This window comes from Colius striatus, chromosome 1, assembly GCF_028858725.1.
Source record: "Colius striatus isolate bColStr4 chromosome 1, bColStr4.1.hap1, whole genome shotgun sequence".
NCBI lineage: Eukaryota > Metazoa > Chordata > Aves > Coliiformes > Coliidae > Colius > Colius striatus.
Window position 1 is genome coordinate 159412088 of NC_084759.1, and position 13703 is coordinate 159425790.

The window sequence follows — 13703 nt, forward strand, 5'->3', positions numbered from 1 at the left end:
ATATTAACTTGGGGAACAATGTTTCACTTTGTTCCAGGAGGAAGATACGGAAAGATTACTGCCTGAGCAGGAAACTGTAGTTTGACTGTCTAATACTCTGTATTGCCCCTTCAGTGAAAAGAAAGAAAAAGGTTCTTGGTATTTTGAAAAGAAATTTAGATGAAAAAATGCCATACAGTTCTGTTGTTGTGGTCTTCAGGAGGCAGAGGGTTAAATCCACTGGCTCTGCAGACAATTTTGGCACATACTGCACTCAAGATGTTTTCATCCAGAGTTGATTCAGAGCAGTATTAATCAGTTATGTATACTGGCTTCAAATATCACTATTGCAGCATTGTTTTTGAAGAACAAATTGTCTGTATAATGATGCATTTGTGTGGTTCCAGTTTTAGTTGTCCTTACCTTGTATAATGCTATTTTTTCATTTAAAAAAAAAAAAGTTTATTTTTATTAAAATAGGCTTTAAAAGAAAACCTTTAACCTCCTTTTCTGGCAGTCTTTTTTTTTTTCTCCCTTTCTCTATGTGTAAGTCATGAAATATGGCTAAAGTTTTGGACTTTCAGTAGCCCATTCTCTCTGCAGCTCTCTGACTTTGGGCTTGTTTGTAGTGTTCTTCACAAATACAAGTCTTGAATATCTGGTGTGGAACAAAAGAAAAACAAACCTGTATTCATATGTGTAATACAGAAAACAGTGAAAGTTTGCTTGTGTATATAAGTAACTAAGCTTTAAAAAATACATTGCCTTGTCAAAAGATGTACTAGTTATTATGGAGACATAAATAAAATGCTCTCCAAAAGAGAGATCCTTTCCTGAAGAGCAGCCCGAGATATTAGGGCAGGGGTGAGGATGAGGAGAGGGAGAGGAGGGAGGGAGGCAAGACTCCATGGTGTTCAGCAGGCTTCTAAGTTCAAATATGTTGGTTTGTTTGCTGCTGATACCTGGAAAGAGGGCTACCAGGTATTGAACTTAGTGGACAAGTAAGTCTTAGGGTCCTTAATATCTGAGTTAGAGAAGTGGGAGGAGTATCAGGTATGCATGAGGTCATTCTAAAAGACAGATTGAAGCCACAGCTCTCAGCCTTTCAATAGTTCCCACAGTAGTGAAAAATGACATCTAAGCTGCCTATTAGGCAGCCTGTGGTTAAGTCATGTAACACAGTGAAGCAGACCTTATCTTTTGATTAGACATTCATATCAAAAAATGAACTAAAAGTCCTGTGTATACACAAAACTGCTAATGTAACAAAAATGTATTTTTGAGGTTCTACTTTATCAGCCCAGTATGGGAGAGAAGAGGGAGGGAAAAGGAAGAAGCAAATAAGCTCCTTTGAATATGTGACTCTGCTCCTGTACAGGACAAGATGTGATTGTTTATATGCTCCGGATGCACTGCCACAGCGTTAACGCAAATGAAAAGGTCTTATACGTGGTGAAGTTATTGTTCTCTTGTTTATAAATGGAAGTTTTGCAATGGTTAAAACAAACAAAAACTCCATGTCTCAGGGCCTTTACCTACGATGGCTGGTCTGTCTGGGTTTCAAGTGCTTTATCTCTGAATAGTAGGACTTCCAAAATTCCCTGCTTATGTAAAGTCTTTAATGTTCCTGTTACACAATAAGTTTTATGCAACTGTTGCCAGCTCAAAGCAGTAAAAGCCATGAATTAGACTTTCTAAAATCCGTGTTGGGTTGTGGGTTTGATTTTTATAGATCTGTAAACCATATATTTCAAATTTCCTTATCATTGTCTGTGTTTGGGGAGAGGAGGACTTGGTTGATTGTTGACTATTAAGTTCTATGTAGGAGTTATTTCTCTGTAACTGGGGGCAAAAAACTTAGTAATATTCCCTGGAAGTCTCTTGTATGATTGTTCAGTTCTAGTAGGTAGATTTTCTGGAAACAAACTATCTGAATAGTAATGAAATTAAAAGCGTTGACTGTAAAACAGAAAGAGCTGGGAGGAGGGAGCAGAGGACCTGTTGTAGCTTTATCAGCTAGATAGATACAGATCAGATCAGAATAGATAGATCAGATATAGAATAGGTAATTTGTGATGGGAAGTTGGGCAAGGGAGTGATATAAAGGGAAGTCTACTCTAAGTCACAAGTGGTGGGAAATTGGAAGTGTGTGCTGTAACTGTGAGAACTGGTTAGTCATGGCAGGGATGTGGCTGGCTTTTTACCAAATTCTCATTCATAGAAAAGGATTTAGTAACTGAAAATGTATAGCAGCTGAGTTTTCACAGGGTATTTCTCAGTATTCTGGAAAATGTCATTTGAACATCTTCAGTAAAAGAAAGCTCATTATTGAATGAGAGGGGAAGAAAATCCATAAAAGCTAAGGGAGAAGGAAGCACAGAAAGGAAGTTGAACAATTAGTATAGAAGAGATACAGAATGTCTTGCATCACTTCAAAAATATGCCACCCTCACAGTGATTCATAGTGGCTGTATGTTGAGGCATTTGTGTCAGGTGAAAGGCACTTCTCCTTCAGTGGGAGTGCAGCTTTATCCTAAGCGCTCTTGATGGAACCACTCGTGTAGTCCCTGGGGCTCCCAGGTATTTCCTTATATTGCTGTGGAAACCTGAGATGGAACATACATGTAAAAGTTACATTTACTTTTGATGTAAGAGGTTAGGAGAGAGTACTTTAATGACTTCTTAATTAATGGCACTTACGTGAAGAGTGCAACTAATCTGAAGCAAAATATTTAACTGTGAGATGTGTAGCCTACCTCTTTCCCCCTTAAGAAGCTCAGGCATAGTAAATCTGAGTATTAGTTCATCACTGTATTGTTTTTCCTATCCAGAACAGTGATTTCTTTTTTTAATGTTATTTTTTACCTTAACTGTTGGACAGTAACTGGGAAGTAGCTTGCTTAGTTTTATTAAGCCTTGTTGAAGTTTACAGTGTCTAGCCACAGAACTTGTTTCTATTGGAACTGGTTTGCCCATGTATGTCTTACGCTGTGGAACAATCCAGAACAGGACTGAGTGAAGGCATGACATGGGAGACTTTTTAGTGGATGTTTTCGGATTTTGGAGGAGCTGGTGTTAGCATGAAGCAGAAGACTGCCTCTTCCCCTCATTGTTCTCTTCTCCCATTGTTCATTTCATCTGAGGTAGTACCATATCTGAAGGCTTATTTACACACAAGCAGTGACCTAGCTAATTTGGCATTAGTTCAATCCTTTAATTAGAAATCAGGTAAAAGGTTATTTCTAAGATACTCCTAGTTTGAACTGAGCATGTCCATGCAATTTGAAGCAAAACAATGTTGATGTGAACTTGGCTGTCTGGGTCACAGTTTAGGTATGACTATTTGGCATTGACGAAAATTAGACTAGGAGAGTAAAAGACATCTTTCTAATTAGGGGACTAAAAGCCATCTTTCTAGTAACACCAGAACTTACACGTTTATGCTTTCTTTGCAATTGCTTCCTATAGAAGTTGTTTAATAGCATTTTAAACACTATTGGTTTTTCTTTTCTTAAACTAAAATTGCAAGCACACTTACATCTTTCCTGAGGTGCCTGTGTTTACAGTCTCAAATCTGTGGTGCTATAAAAAAAAACCAACACAACAAAACAGAGGGAAAGACAGTTAATCAAACTGACCTTGAAAAGGAGTGTGTTCTATATCTGAGCTCTTGCCTGATATACTTAGTTGCTTACTCTATGTCTGAGATCTTGCTAAGTTAGTGTAACAGCTGAATTTTTATAATTATCAGACTGTATTGGCCTATGGGGAAAATTTTCCAAAGTATTCAAAGCTCTACAGACTGATATCTGATGCCTTACTCATGGAATGCCCTTGAAGCTCCCTAGCGTTTGAATATTGAAGTGTAAGTACTTGCCAAAGGATATCTAGGATTATCTTTGACTGCTACTTGCAATAAACCTCTAGTGTTAGTGAAATGCCTTACAGCTTTAATGTTTTATTTTTGATAGGTGATAGATGAACTGATGATGGTAAAAGAACCTTCTGTGTTATTTGACTCCACCAATGTTTGCCAGGTGGCCTCAGACAAATCACCCTGGGTCTCTGATTTCCCCAGTAAAAAGTAGGGATGGCTTTCTCTTTTTGTTCCTATATTCTCAACCCCCTGCGTGATTGTTAGTATGATGTTCTGAGCATAGATACTTCTAGATATTAACTGTTAAGTAGCTCTTTAAAAAAAAAAGTCCCAAAAACATGAGTGTAAGATGTTTTGCTGTAACATACTCTATGGCAATTTTGGGAGCTGGTTTTATATAACTTAAAATCTTTTATGATGATTAAGCACTATTTTAAGCATTCCATCAAGGATTCTTCTCCCGTGGATTTTAGAAGGAGCAGTGGTAATATTCTCTCCCCAAACACGTTTCTACTTTGGAATATACTGAAGAAGTAAAAAAAACCTCTTCCCTGCATGCTCTTTTACCCATTGCGACCCCTGTCCTTCTGGTATATGCATACTTCTTTAGGAAAAATATATTTATTCTTGCTTATTTTTGTTATTAATAAACCCTAAAAGCTTTAAAGCAGATTTGATACTGTCTTGAATTCTTCCTATGGGATTTTTTTTTTCTATCAGATACTCCTCCAAAAGTCTTGTAAGATAGATTTAAATTGTCATCATAAGCTTGCAGCTATGACTTAAGACGGTAATGAGGCTGTTTAGGGAAAGGGAAAAAAAAAAAAACCTCAAACAACAAGCCACCTTCGAACTGGGCCTGTTCAAATAAATAGATCACATTGTCTTCATGGTTTGCTTTTGTTAGAAGGACAACCCAAAGATGCTTTCTGGAGCCTGATATGTGTGTATGCAGTCAATGATTCTGTCTTGCTAATGTTTCAGGATTTTTTTTCTGTGCTACTTTCAGCCACTTCTTAAAAGAGTATAAAAGAAATCTATGAAATAAATAGTAGAGTTAAATTTGACACTTAAACGTCAGTGGCTGAGCTCTCTCATGCTGGTAGAGAGCTACTGATGACAGTCAGTGGAACAGATGCCTCTGAGCAACCATGAGGTGTACGCCTGAGGAAGTGCTACACTAGGGTGGGCTGGTGCTTTCTGTGCTCTAGTCACTGCAGTCACTACAGATTGCATTCTCCCAAATGGATCTCACCTCAGGATCTTTGGGAAGAAATAACCGTCTATATCTGCTTCACATTTTGCAACCAGAGGATGTAATGGCCAATCTATAGTCTATTAAATGTCCTGTCCATATGAAGCCCCTTTCTATCAGTCTTACCTGTGGTATTTGGGCATGATGTGGGTCCCTCTGCACTTATTGTTAGCATGGGCTGCAGATCTGAGCTTTCAGTTGCTTTTCCAGATAGTGGGAAAGTGTGGATACCAATAAAATCCCTCACCTTGCTCCTGTGATTGTGTTTTCAAAGCGCTATTGTGTTCTGATTGTTTCTTGTTAAAAGACAACCTGCTATTTATAAACTGCTACACTTACAATTTAACATGGAAAAAATACCTCTGAATTAAGCATATTGAAGGTTTCCTATCAGTGTGCCTGTGTTCGTTGCATGAACAGTTGCTCTACTCTCCCTGTCTCAAAGCTCTGGACTTCTGGTTGGGATGGGCCGCATCAATGACCTGTCCATGCAGCCAGAGATCTGCTTGGACAGGTTCCTTGGAGAAAAGCAGGGCTGGTGCAGAGGAAGTTGCTTTACTTCTGAAATGTACTGATCTAGTCATCTGTGATGTCTGGCCCTGCAGGCAGGGAGCCTAAATTGCTGCACTCCTAAATCACTGTTCTTAAAAAGCTTGTATTTGAGTGACAGAAACATTACAATTAGTTCTCACTTGGGTGGTAGCAAAGTGTGTATGTGAACTGCTCCATAAAATGTGGCAGTCTCTTCAAGCTGCAGATCTTTTCTTTCAAGCCAATATCAGATATGGCTCTCCCAGTAACTCTGTGCAAATTGTTTTTTCCCCAGTTCCCGTAGAAGTCAGATCCTGGGCACATCTGTTGTATTTCCTGACACTCTGGGCTAGTGCTTTTTCTTCCTTGTGTTACCACTTGTCTCAGGACTACTTCCTCTCATCTATTGCTGTTCCCTGTCTCCCTATTAATTATTATCATAAAAGGAGTGATGTGGGATAATTCCATTCTTTTCTCAAGTGCTTCTCACTTTCCAAAATATGACTTGTCCTGTCTTGTCTGTTGGGGCCACTACTGTGTGTAGAGATATTATTCTTTTGTCAACTACAATGAAAAATCTTAAACAAATCAATCTCTCATCAGCTTCTTTATTATGAGCAACTTGGTGCTCTTGTCAGGCCCTGGTGACCCACAAGTCACAGGAAGAACAATGGCATGTATGGCATTCATCATCTCTTCCTGTAGCATAGCTGGAAGAGCACTTGTGTAGTTTGAGGCGGAAGTGCGTTCAGTCTCCTACGGGTGGGAGGATTTCAGTCCACATCACAGGAGAGGATGCCAGTCCCCGTGGGGATGAGGTAGCATCTCAGACTCCTACTGACAGTCTTCTGCTCAGTGGAAAGAGCCAGGCATTCAATAGAGTAGTAAGTGCAAGCTGCACTTACAGTGCCTCGGGAAGGAGCGTTGGGTGCTAACGGGGTGACTCTTCTCATCTCAAGATGAGACTGTTGCAACAAGGAGGATTTGGGGTAGGCTCTGAAGTTGAATGCTGTATGTCTTGAGGTGGTGTTAGTGTTGAGCTATAAAGCAATCCCAAAAGGATCTTTGCCAAACTATTCTGCCTCATCAAGATAGAAGACAGGTGATAGGCCACGTGTTTACAGATACCTGGATCCTCCAGTGACTGCTTGCTTCTAATTTAAAAAAACTCAACCAACCAAACAAAAAAGCCAACCCAAAACCACACAAAAACAACCAAACCCCAACAGTAAGAAAAAAACCAAAACTCACTGTCAAAAAAACCCCAACAAAAAAGCATAGTACATCAGCAGAATTTTAAAGGAGCCTCTATTACTTCGCCCAACCTTGCAGCACGACGACAGGAGGACACCTGCCATTTTGGTCAAATACAATTAGACAGAGGGATGTGTTTTACTGTTCTGTACACTTAGTGAGCTCTCAATCCAGTAAGCTAAAAAGCACCCCTACTCCTAGCAGTGTTTTGGAAATTCATATACAATTCTTTTCTAAACATCACTGAATTTGAACTGACTTTACAATTTGGTTTACTCATTTACAGAAGGAAATTTGCCACATGATAATTGATTTCCTCATCTCCAAAAGCAGTGCAACTTTCAGCAAATGTGTTCCCTCGATGCTGCTGGTTTTGTGTTTTTTTTATCTCTATTGCTATTGTGACCTCAAAGTACCAGGAAGGCACAGGGCGCATGGTGATGATAGACCTTGCTGACCGCTAGAGACTCCAGTGAGGGAAAGGACATAAGGGAGAAGGGATTTGTTTTGGGCTCATATCCAATTATTATGATATATTTTTAGACTATTTTGTACAAAGGAAGTAAACACTTAATGGTGTTTAAAGGTTAGCAATAGACCCACCCATTCTTGGAAGTACATACAGCTTGTCCTGAATGACATCAGTGATGGATCTGTCTTGTGTGTATATGCAATCCAGCGATTTATTACAGTCTCATTTTTGTACCAAAGCTTTTTCAAATGTCTTGGGCTTTTTTCAGGAAACTATTGTTTTTATATAGAGCTTTTTCTCTTCACTAAATTTGTTCAGATCAAGTAAATCCATTTAAAGAAATAATTGCAATATGGGGTACAGATCTAGTATCTTGAGCTTTTCAGATGTTTGCTGTGATTACTTTTCTTTGCTGTGTGAGCCTTTGGAAAGATACAAGTATCCTATATCAAACTTTATTAAACGCATATTTTAGCTACCACAACAGTATTATGAGCGTTATCATTTTTAAAAGTGATCTGTAAAAGCTTTTTTTCCACCCTATTATTTATATTTCTAAGACTACTTGATTTTTTAAAAAAATCAATAAAAATTGAGATTAGTTTTGACACTTGCAATGTTTTGTAGTCTTTAAATTAGGTATCATGGGAAATATAGAATACCACCCATGTGTTTTGTATCTGTGCCTATAGTAAAATGAAATCTCATTAATAAAGGAGATTTTCTGTGAAGCACATGTGACTGATTTTATTAAACTATGTATAGTTCTTATATATTGATGAAAATTGCTTGCAGTTCTTTTTAATAATTAAGCATATGGCTCAATATCAATTATTTTTAACAAACTGGTAAAATGCAAAGCACTTCACTAAACCAGCCACAGCACTGGTTTAATCCTTGAAATAGAGCCTGAGTCTTAAAGGTCGCCATTAACCAATAGTCTCTGGGAGAAATTTTAAACTCCAGAGCTCTTCAGTTTGCATTTTTCAAATGTCCATTTTCCTTAAAGGTTGGTGAATGTGAACTTTAGTTACTTTGTTTGTACCCTGAGCAGTGCAGAAAAAAAATACCATCATCCTCAGTACTATAAGGGTATGATATAAGAGTGGAGATGATCCAAAATGGTCAGGTACAGATATGGCTTCATGGCTGTATGACTCCCTCTGTGTTTGTAACCCATCATGATAGATGCAGAGTGAGAATAGTTCTCCTGATCAGTTTGTGCACACTGCATGTCGTTAACAGTAGGATACCAAAGGCCACCAACATTGTACAAAAATGTGAGAATGAACCTTAAAACAATGCTTAATGATTTTTTTTGATCTTAATCAAGAAAAAGATGGAATGATGGTGACTGAACATGTATGTGCTGCAACATAGCTCTTGCTGCAAGATCTTTGGTATTATAAACCAGAATAAATACTGTAGTCAGAAATCAAACTTCTAACATGGTATCTCAGGCATTTTGAAGCAAAGAGCAGTTAAAGCATTTCACGAATGCATCTTAAAAAGCTACTTTAAAATGTCTTCTGCCATGTCTCTGCAATGGTGTTAAAGCTCTTAAAACCTGTTATGTCTGGGGTGTTTGTTAAGCAGTCCCTGTAGACAGGGTGTTGTGGCAGCTGTAATGAAATGTACTGTCTCTGTCAGAGAGCAAAATGGTGCAAAATGATAATAAGAATGAAGCTGTTTTGGTTAGATCATTCTTGTTTCATGCCTTCCCTGTGGCTTTGACTATATGTGGAAATACTTTCTATGTTTTGTGTCAAACTATCTTGGCCTTTCTGTTGATAAAGATGAATAATCTGTTGCGTTTGTGTGTGAACAAGTTGCCTGACTGGTTTTTTTGTTATGCTTCCGGAGAGCATATTCATCCTATACTTGGGTGAATGCAGTTTTCTTTCCTGAATTTGTTTCTGTTAACCCCACTGGGTGAGTTTGCTATTAAAACAAATTTAGCCACAGTGAATCAAGTTGCTGAGCATCTTCATTAAGCATGGAAAGTCAAATGCAGGCCAAGTCTTTCTCTATGCCCTGTGCATTAAAAACTAGCAACTGCTTCCTGCTGAAGCAGGCAGTAAATTTCCAAGAACATTCAGCTAGTTGTGCAAAAGTTTTGAATTGTGTGAACAACTTGAATGGGAGGAGCATGTACCAAAAAAAGATTTTAGCATATATCAAAAAATATACTGAACAATATAACTTTGCCATTGAGGAAAAAATTCTGTTTATGTCTCTATCTGTATCTGATTATTTCTGGGAGAAAGATGGAGTGATTATCAGTCATGACCTTTTTTAAACGTAATAAACAATATCTTTAGGAACCTTTTCTAACTAGGTGTTGGTCTGATTTTGGGAGTAACTGTAAATGATTCTGAAATACTAAACACTTGAATAATTTTCACTCTAATTCATCTTGCTGCTTTGCTTTTTAAATGGAGACAGTTTATCAATCTAGGAAAGTAAAGAAATGCTTCTTAACTTCAAAGAAAAGTTCATTCTACTTTATATTGTGTACTTGTTATAATTGCATGCAGAAAAGGAAACAAAGTTGGATTAAAGTAAAATTCATATTCCTTTTTTTTTTAACCTCTCAGGTGGAAAGACATGACATGAATACCCTGAGTTTACCACTTAACATTCGCCGAGGAGGCTCTGACACCAACCTGAATTTTGATGTACCAGATGGAGTCCTAGAATTTCACAAAGCCAAACTCAGTACAGATAGCTTGAAACAGAAAATCCTCAAGGTTACAGAACAAATCAAAGTTGAACAAACAGCTCGAGATGGAAACGTGGCTGAATATTTGAAACTGGTAAACAGTGCAGACAAACAACAGGCTGGGCGCATTAAACAAGTCTTTGAGAAAAAGAACCAGAAATCTGCCCACTCCATTGCCCAGCTGCAGAAGAAATTGGAACAGTATCACAAAAAACTCAAGGATATTGAACAAAATGGATCTTCCAAAACTACTAAGGATACTTCCAAAGAGAACTTGAAAGACATTCAGCATGGAAAAGCTCGTAGCTCTGGGCATGGAACAGAGAGCAGCAAGTCGGGTGTGCCAGGTGTATCATTGACACCACCTGTCTTTGTTTTCAGCAAGTCTAGGGAGTTTGCAAACCTGATCCGAAACAAATTTGGTAGTGCAGACAACATCGCTCATCTCAAAAACACCTTGGATGAATTTCGGCCAGAAACAAGTTCTAGAACCTATGGGGGCAGCGCCACCATTGTTGCCAAACCTAAATATGTTAGTGATGATGAGTGCTCAAGTGGGACCTCTGGCTCAGCAGATAGCAACGGCAATACTTCCTTTGGGCCTGCTGTGGCAAGTACCCTGGACAGCCAGGGAAAACTTTCCATGATTTTGGAGGAACTAAGGGAAATCAAGGAGACACAATCTCAATTAGCTGACGATATTGAGAATTTAAAAACACAATTTAAAAGAGACTATGGCTTTATTACTCAGATGTTACAAGAGGAAAGATATAGGTATCATTTTTTAACTATTCTCTTGAATATTTGAATGGCTTCTGAATGGATATAGAAACTGTTTGGAGAGTGTAAACTTGGGTGCATGCTTGTGTGTGAGAGATTTCAGAAGCAAGAGGAAAAAATAATTCCAATCAATATCTGGTACCAAAATGTTCCACTCCTTTCAATAACTGAAAATGTGTAGAATGTTGAGATTTCCAATCAAACGATGTGGTAGTTCTTAGGCCTATCAGAACATTTTCTCATCTGCCATGTTGTATTATATGAAAACTGTGTATAAGAGATGCCAATTGTTTTGTAAGTGGTAGAAGGATTCTGATTTATTGTGCTAGACTGTCAACCTATTAGTATTTTCAAGTCAGAGCTGACTTATAGCTTATAAGTATCTACACTTGTCCTAAGTACCTTGTCCAAATACTTTTCAGACACATTGCTATCTTGTGAATGCAATGTCACTTTGTACCCTGGTGTAACCCCTGGTGGTGAAATGTAATTTTGAGTGCAGTAACACAACTTCCTCTTGCATTTGTTACTTGGCAATTAGTTCCTTTATCGCCTACTGTGGGAAGTGAGATTTATTCTACAGGGGACTTGCACCTACTATAGCTATATCCCATTTGTCATGTGACATATTAAAGTAAGCGTCTTTTGAAGTCTTTACTATGCTAATAGACAAAGACTCGGTATGAAACGCAATATTTAATGTTTCCCTTAGTAACAGTTCTTCAAATACAAGGGAAGGCTGGATATTAGATGACAACTTGGGGAAGGAAAAAACCAGGGTGAATGGCCTAGAGCACTCAGAACTTGGTTTCGGGAGAAAACAGAGCAGCCTTTTCTGACAGCTCATTGCCACTAAGATCTCAAGTCTTCTGCCACTGTTTCTACAGCTAGACAATTTTGTCTCTATTTTTTGTGCCAACTGCACCACTGGTCTTGTGTTTAAACCAAGTTACAAACTCATCAGAAAATATTTCTAGTATCCTTATGGTTTTGTTGAACTGATTTACATGCAGAGACGGGTCAGAACAGGCTGTATATAAATGGCAAGACCTTGCAGTTGTGTTTGACAAGGGATCCAGGAAACATGTTTTTCCTTTCACTACTAGTGAGCTGTTAACTGGCTCAAGCTTACTTATGAACCCATATCTTCTTGTCTAAATGAAGAGTGAGAAATGGAAAAATGTGAGTTGGATACCCTAAGGCACTGCTTATAGTTCATATAATTTGCCAACAATGTGAAAATATTTGCTTTTTAACACCAACTGCCAGCAAGAAAAAAAAGGCTTTCAGTTTGCTGAATAAATGCTTATGGAGAGTGTCCAAAGTTTTTACTGATTTCTTTGTGCTCTGTAATGCCAGTCAGATGAATCCATAGTACACTGAGAAATTACCTTTTAAAATGTATAATCATTTTCACGATTTAGCATTACTTGAATAGAAGGAACTAAATTTAGACCTTTTTTCCTAATAAGATACGAAAGATTGGAAGACCAGTTAAATGACCTCACTGATCTTCATCAACATGAGACAGCAAACTTGAAACAAGAGTTAGCCAGCATAGAGGAGAAAGTGGCGTATCAGGCATATGAGAGATCGCGAGATGTTCAGGTACTTCTTTTTTTCCTTATCATAAGCTTTGTATATTTTGTTAAAATCTTGTACTGTAAAACACTTGCATCTTTCTACATCTTTGTGTATAAGAAATCTGGGGAAAGATTTAAGCCCATGTTTTGTCTCTTCAAGGTGAAAACACAGCATATTTATATTGGTGCCAGTCTCATTTCAGTGGATTCAAAATTTTATCTGCTGGAATTGATGATCTAGCCTAGACAGACTTATGGATGAAGAATGGTCTGCTTTGATTTCTTGCACCACAGGAGGAAGGAATTGAGTCTCCTTGTACTGTGTAAAATGATGCTTTTGACAATGTCCTAATACAAACCTCTCACTCAGACTTCCTCCAATATGTAATCCTATCACTGGCAAGTTTTATGATAATTGAATTTAAGTTAAAAAAGTAAGAGAGCTAGTTGATAAGTAGACTTGTGGATTTGCCAGTTAGGATTCGGAATTTTAATCCATGGTCACAACAATAATCAAATCTGTCGAGTATGTTCACCTCAGTGTTTGGTTGTAGTCATGTCTGGTTTCCATCAAAAGCCAGCAATAATATCTGCAAGTTTCTCCTGGCAGCATGTTGTTACATTCTTGAATATTTATAGAAGATAGAAGCATTTATGTAATGCATAATATTTCTACCCAAAGTCTGAGCAATTGTTTTGCCTTACCTTGAGTTTAAATTCACCGAGAAATGCTCAAAGACTGTCTTTGCACTGGCTCAGATGATAAAAAACCTCATCCCAGTCCTGTTACACCCCTGTGCTCACATTTCTAAGTGTAGTGAGTGCAAGCAGCAGCGCAATCACACTGCTTCCTGATCAGTGCAAGGCTCTGAGACCCCCTGGAAACAGAGTGGGAAAAGGATGGCACTGAATCTAAGCATGTTGTAGGTTCCTTTGTAGGTTTAAAGAAGAGAGGTTTCTCCTGCAGGACTCCTTTCTGTGAAGGGATCTTGAGGATGTGAAAACTGAAGGAGAACTGAGTGGAGAACTTCCAGCAGAAGAGCTGTGAAATGTTCACAGACTCATTAGCAAAACCCTGGAGGGGTGTCAGAGACTTTTAAAACTAATTGAAGTGCTATGTTGATACAACCTTTTTTCTTTTATCTATGTGCACTTGGGCCTCTTTAAACCTACCTCTCTGGGGTTTGGCAAATAAGATAAAATCAAGTAAAAGCATTTAAGTTGTGGATATTTTAAGTAACTGACTTTGA

General features: G+C 38.1%; 1 protein-coding gene across 2 annotated transcripts in view; it reads left to right on the top strand.

Moving 5' to 3' along the window:
* The window catches only part of TMCC3 (transmembrane and coiled-coil domain family 3), a 54565-nt gene that overhangs the window by 34428 nt on the left and 6434 nt on the right, over positions 1-13703 (top strand). For both annotated transcript variants that reach the window (XM_062015552.1, XM_062015545.1), the window contains exons 2-3: positions 9966-10864; positions 12343-12478. In XM_062015552.1, the coding sequence (XP_061871536.1) occupies positions 9966-10864; positions 12343-12478 (1035 nt within the window). The remainder of the gene's footprint in view (positions 1-9965; positions 10865-12342; positions 12479-13703) is intronic.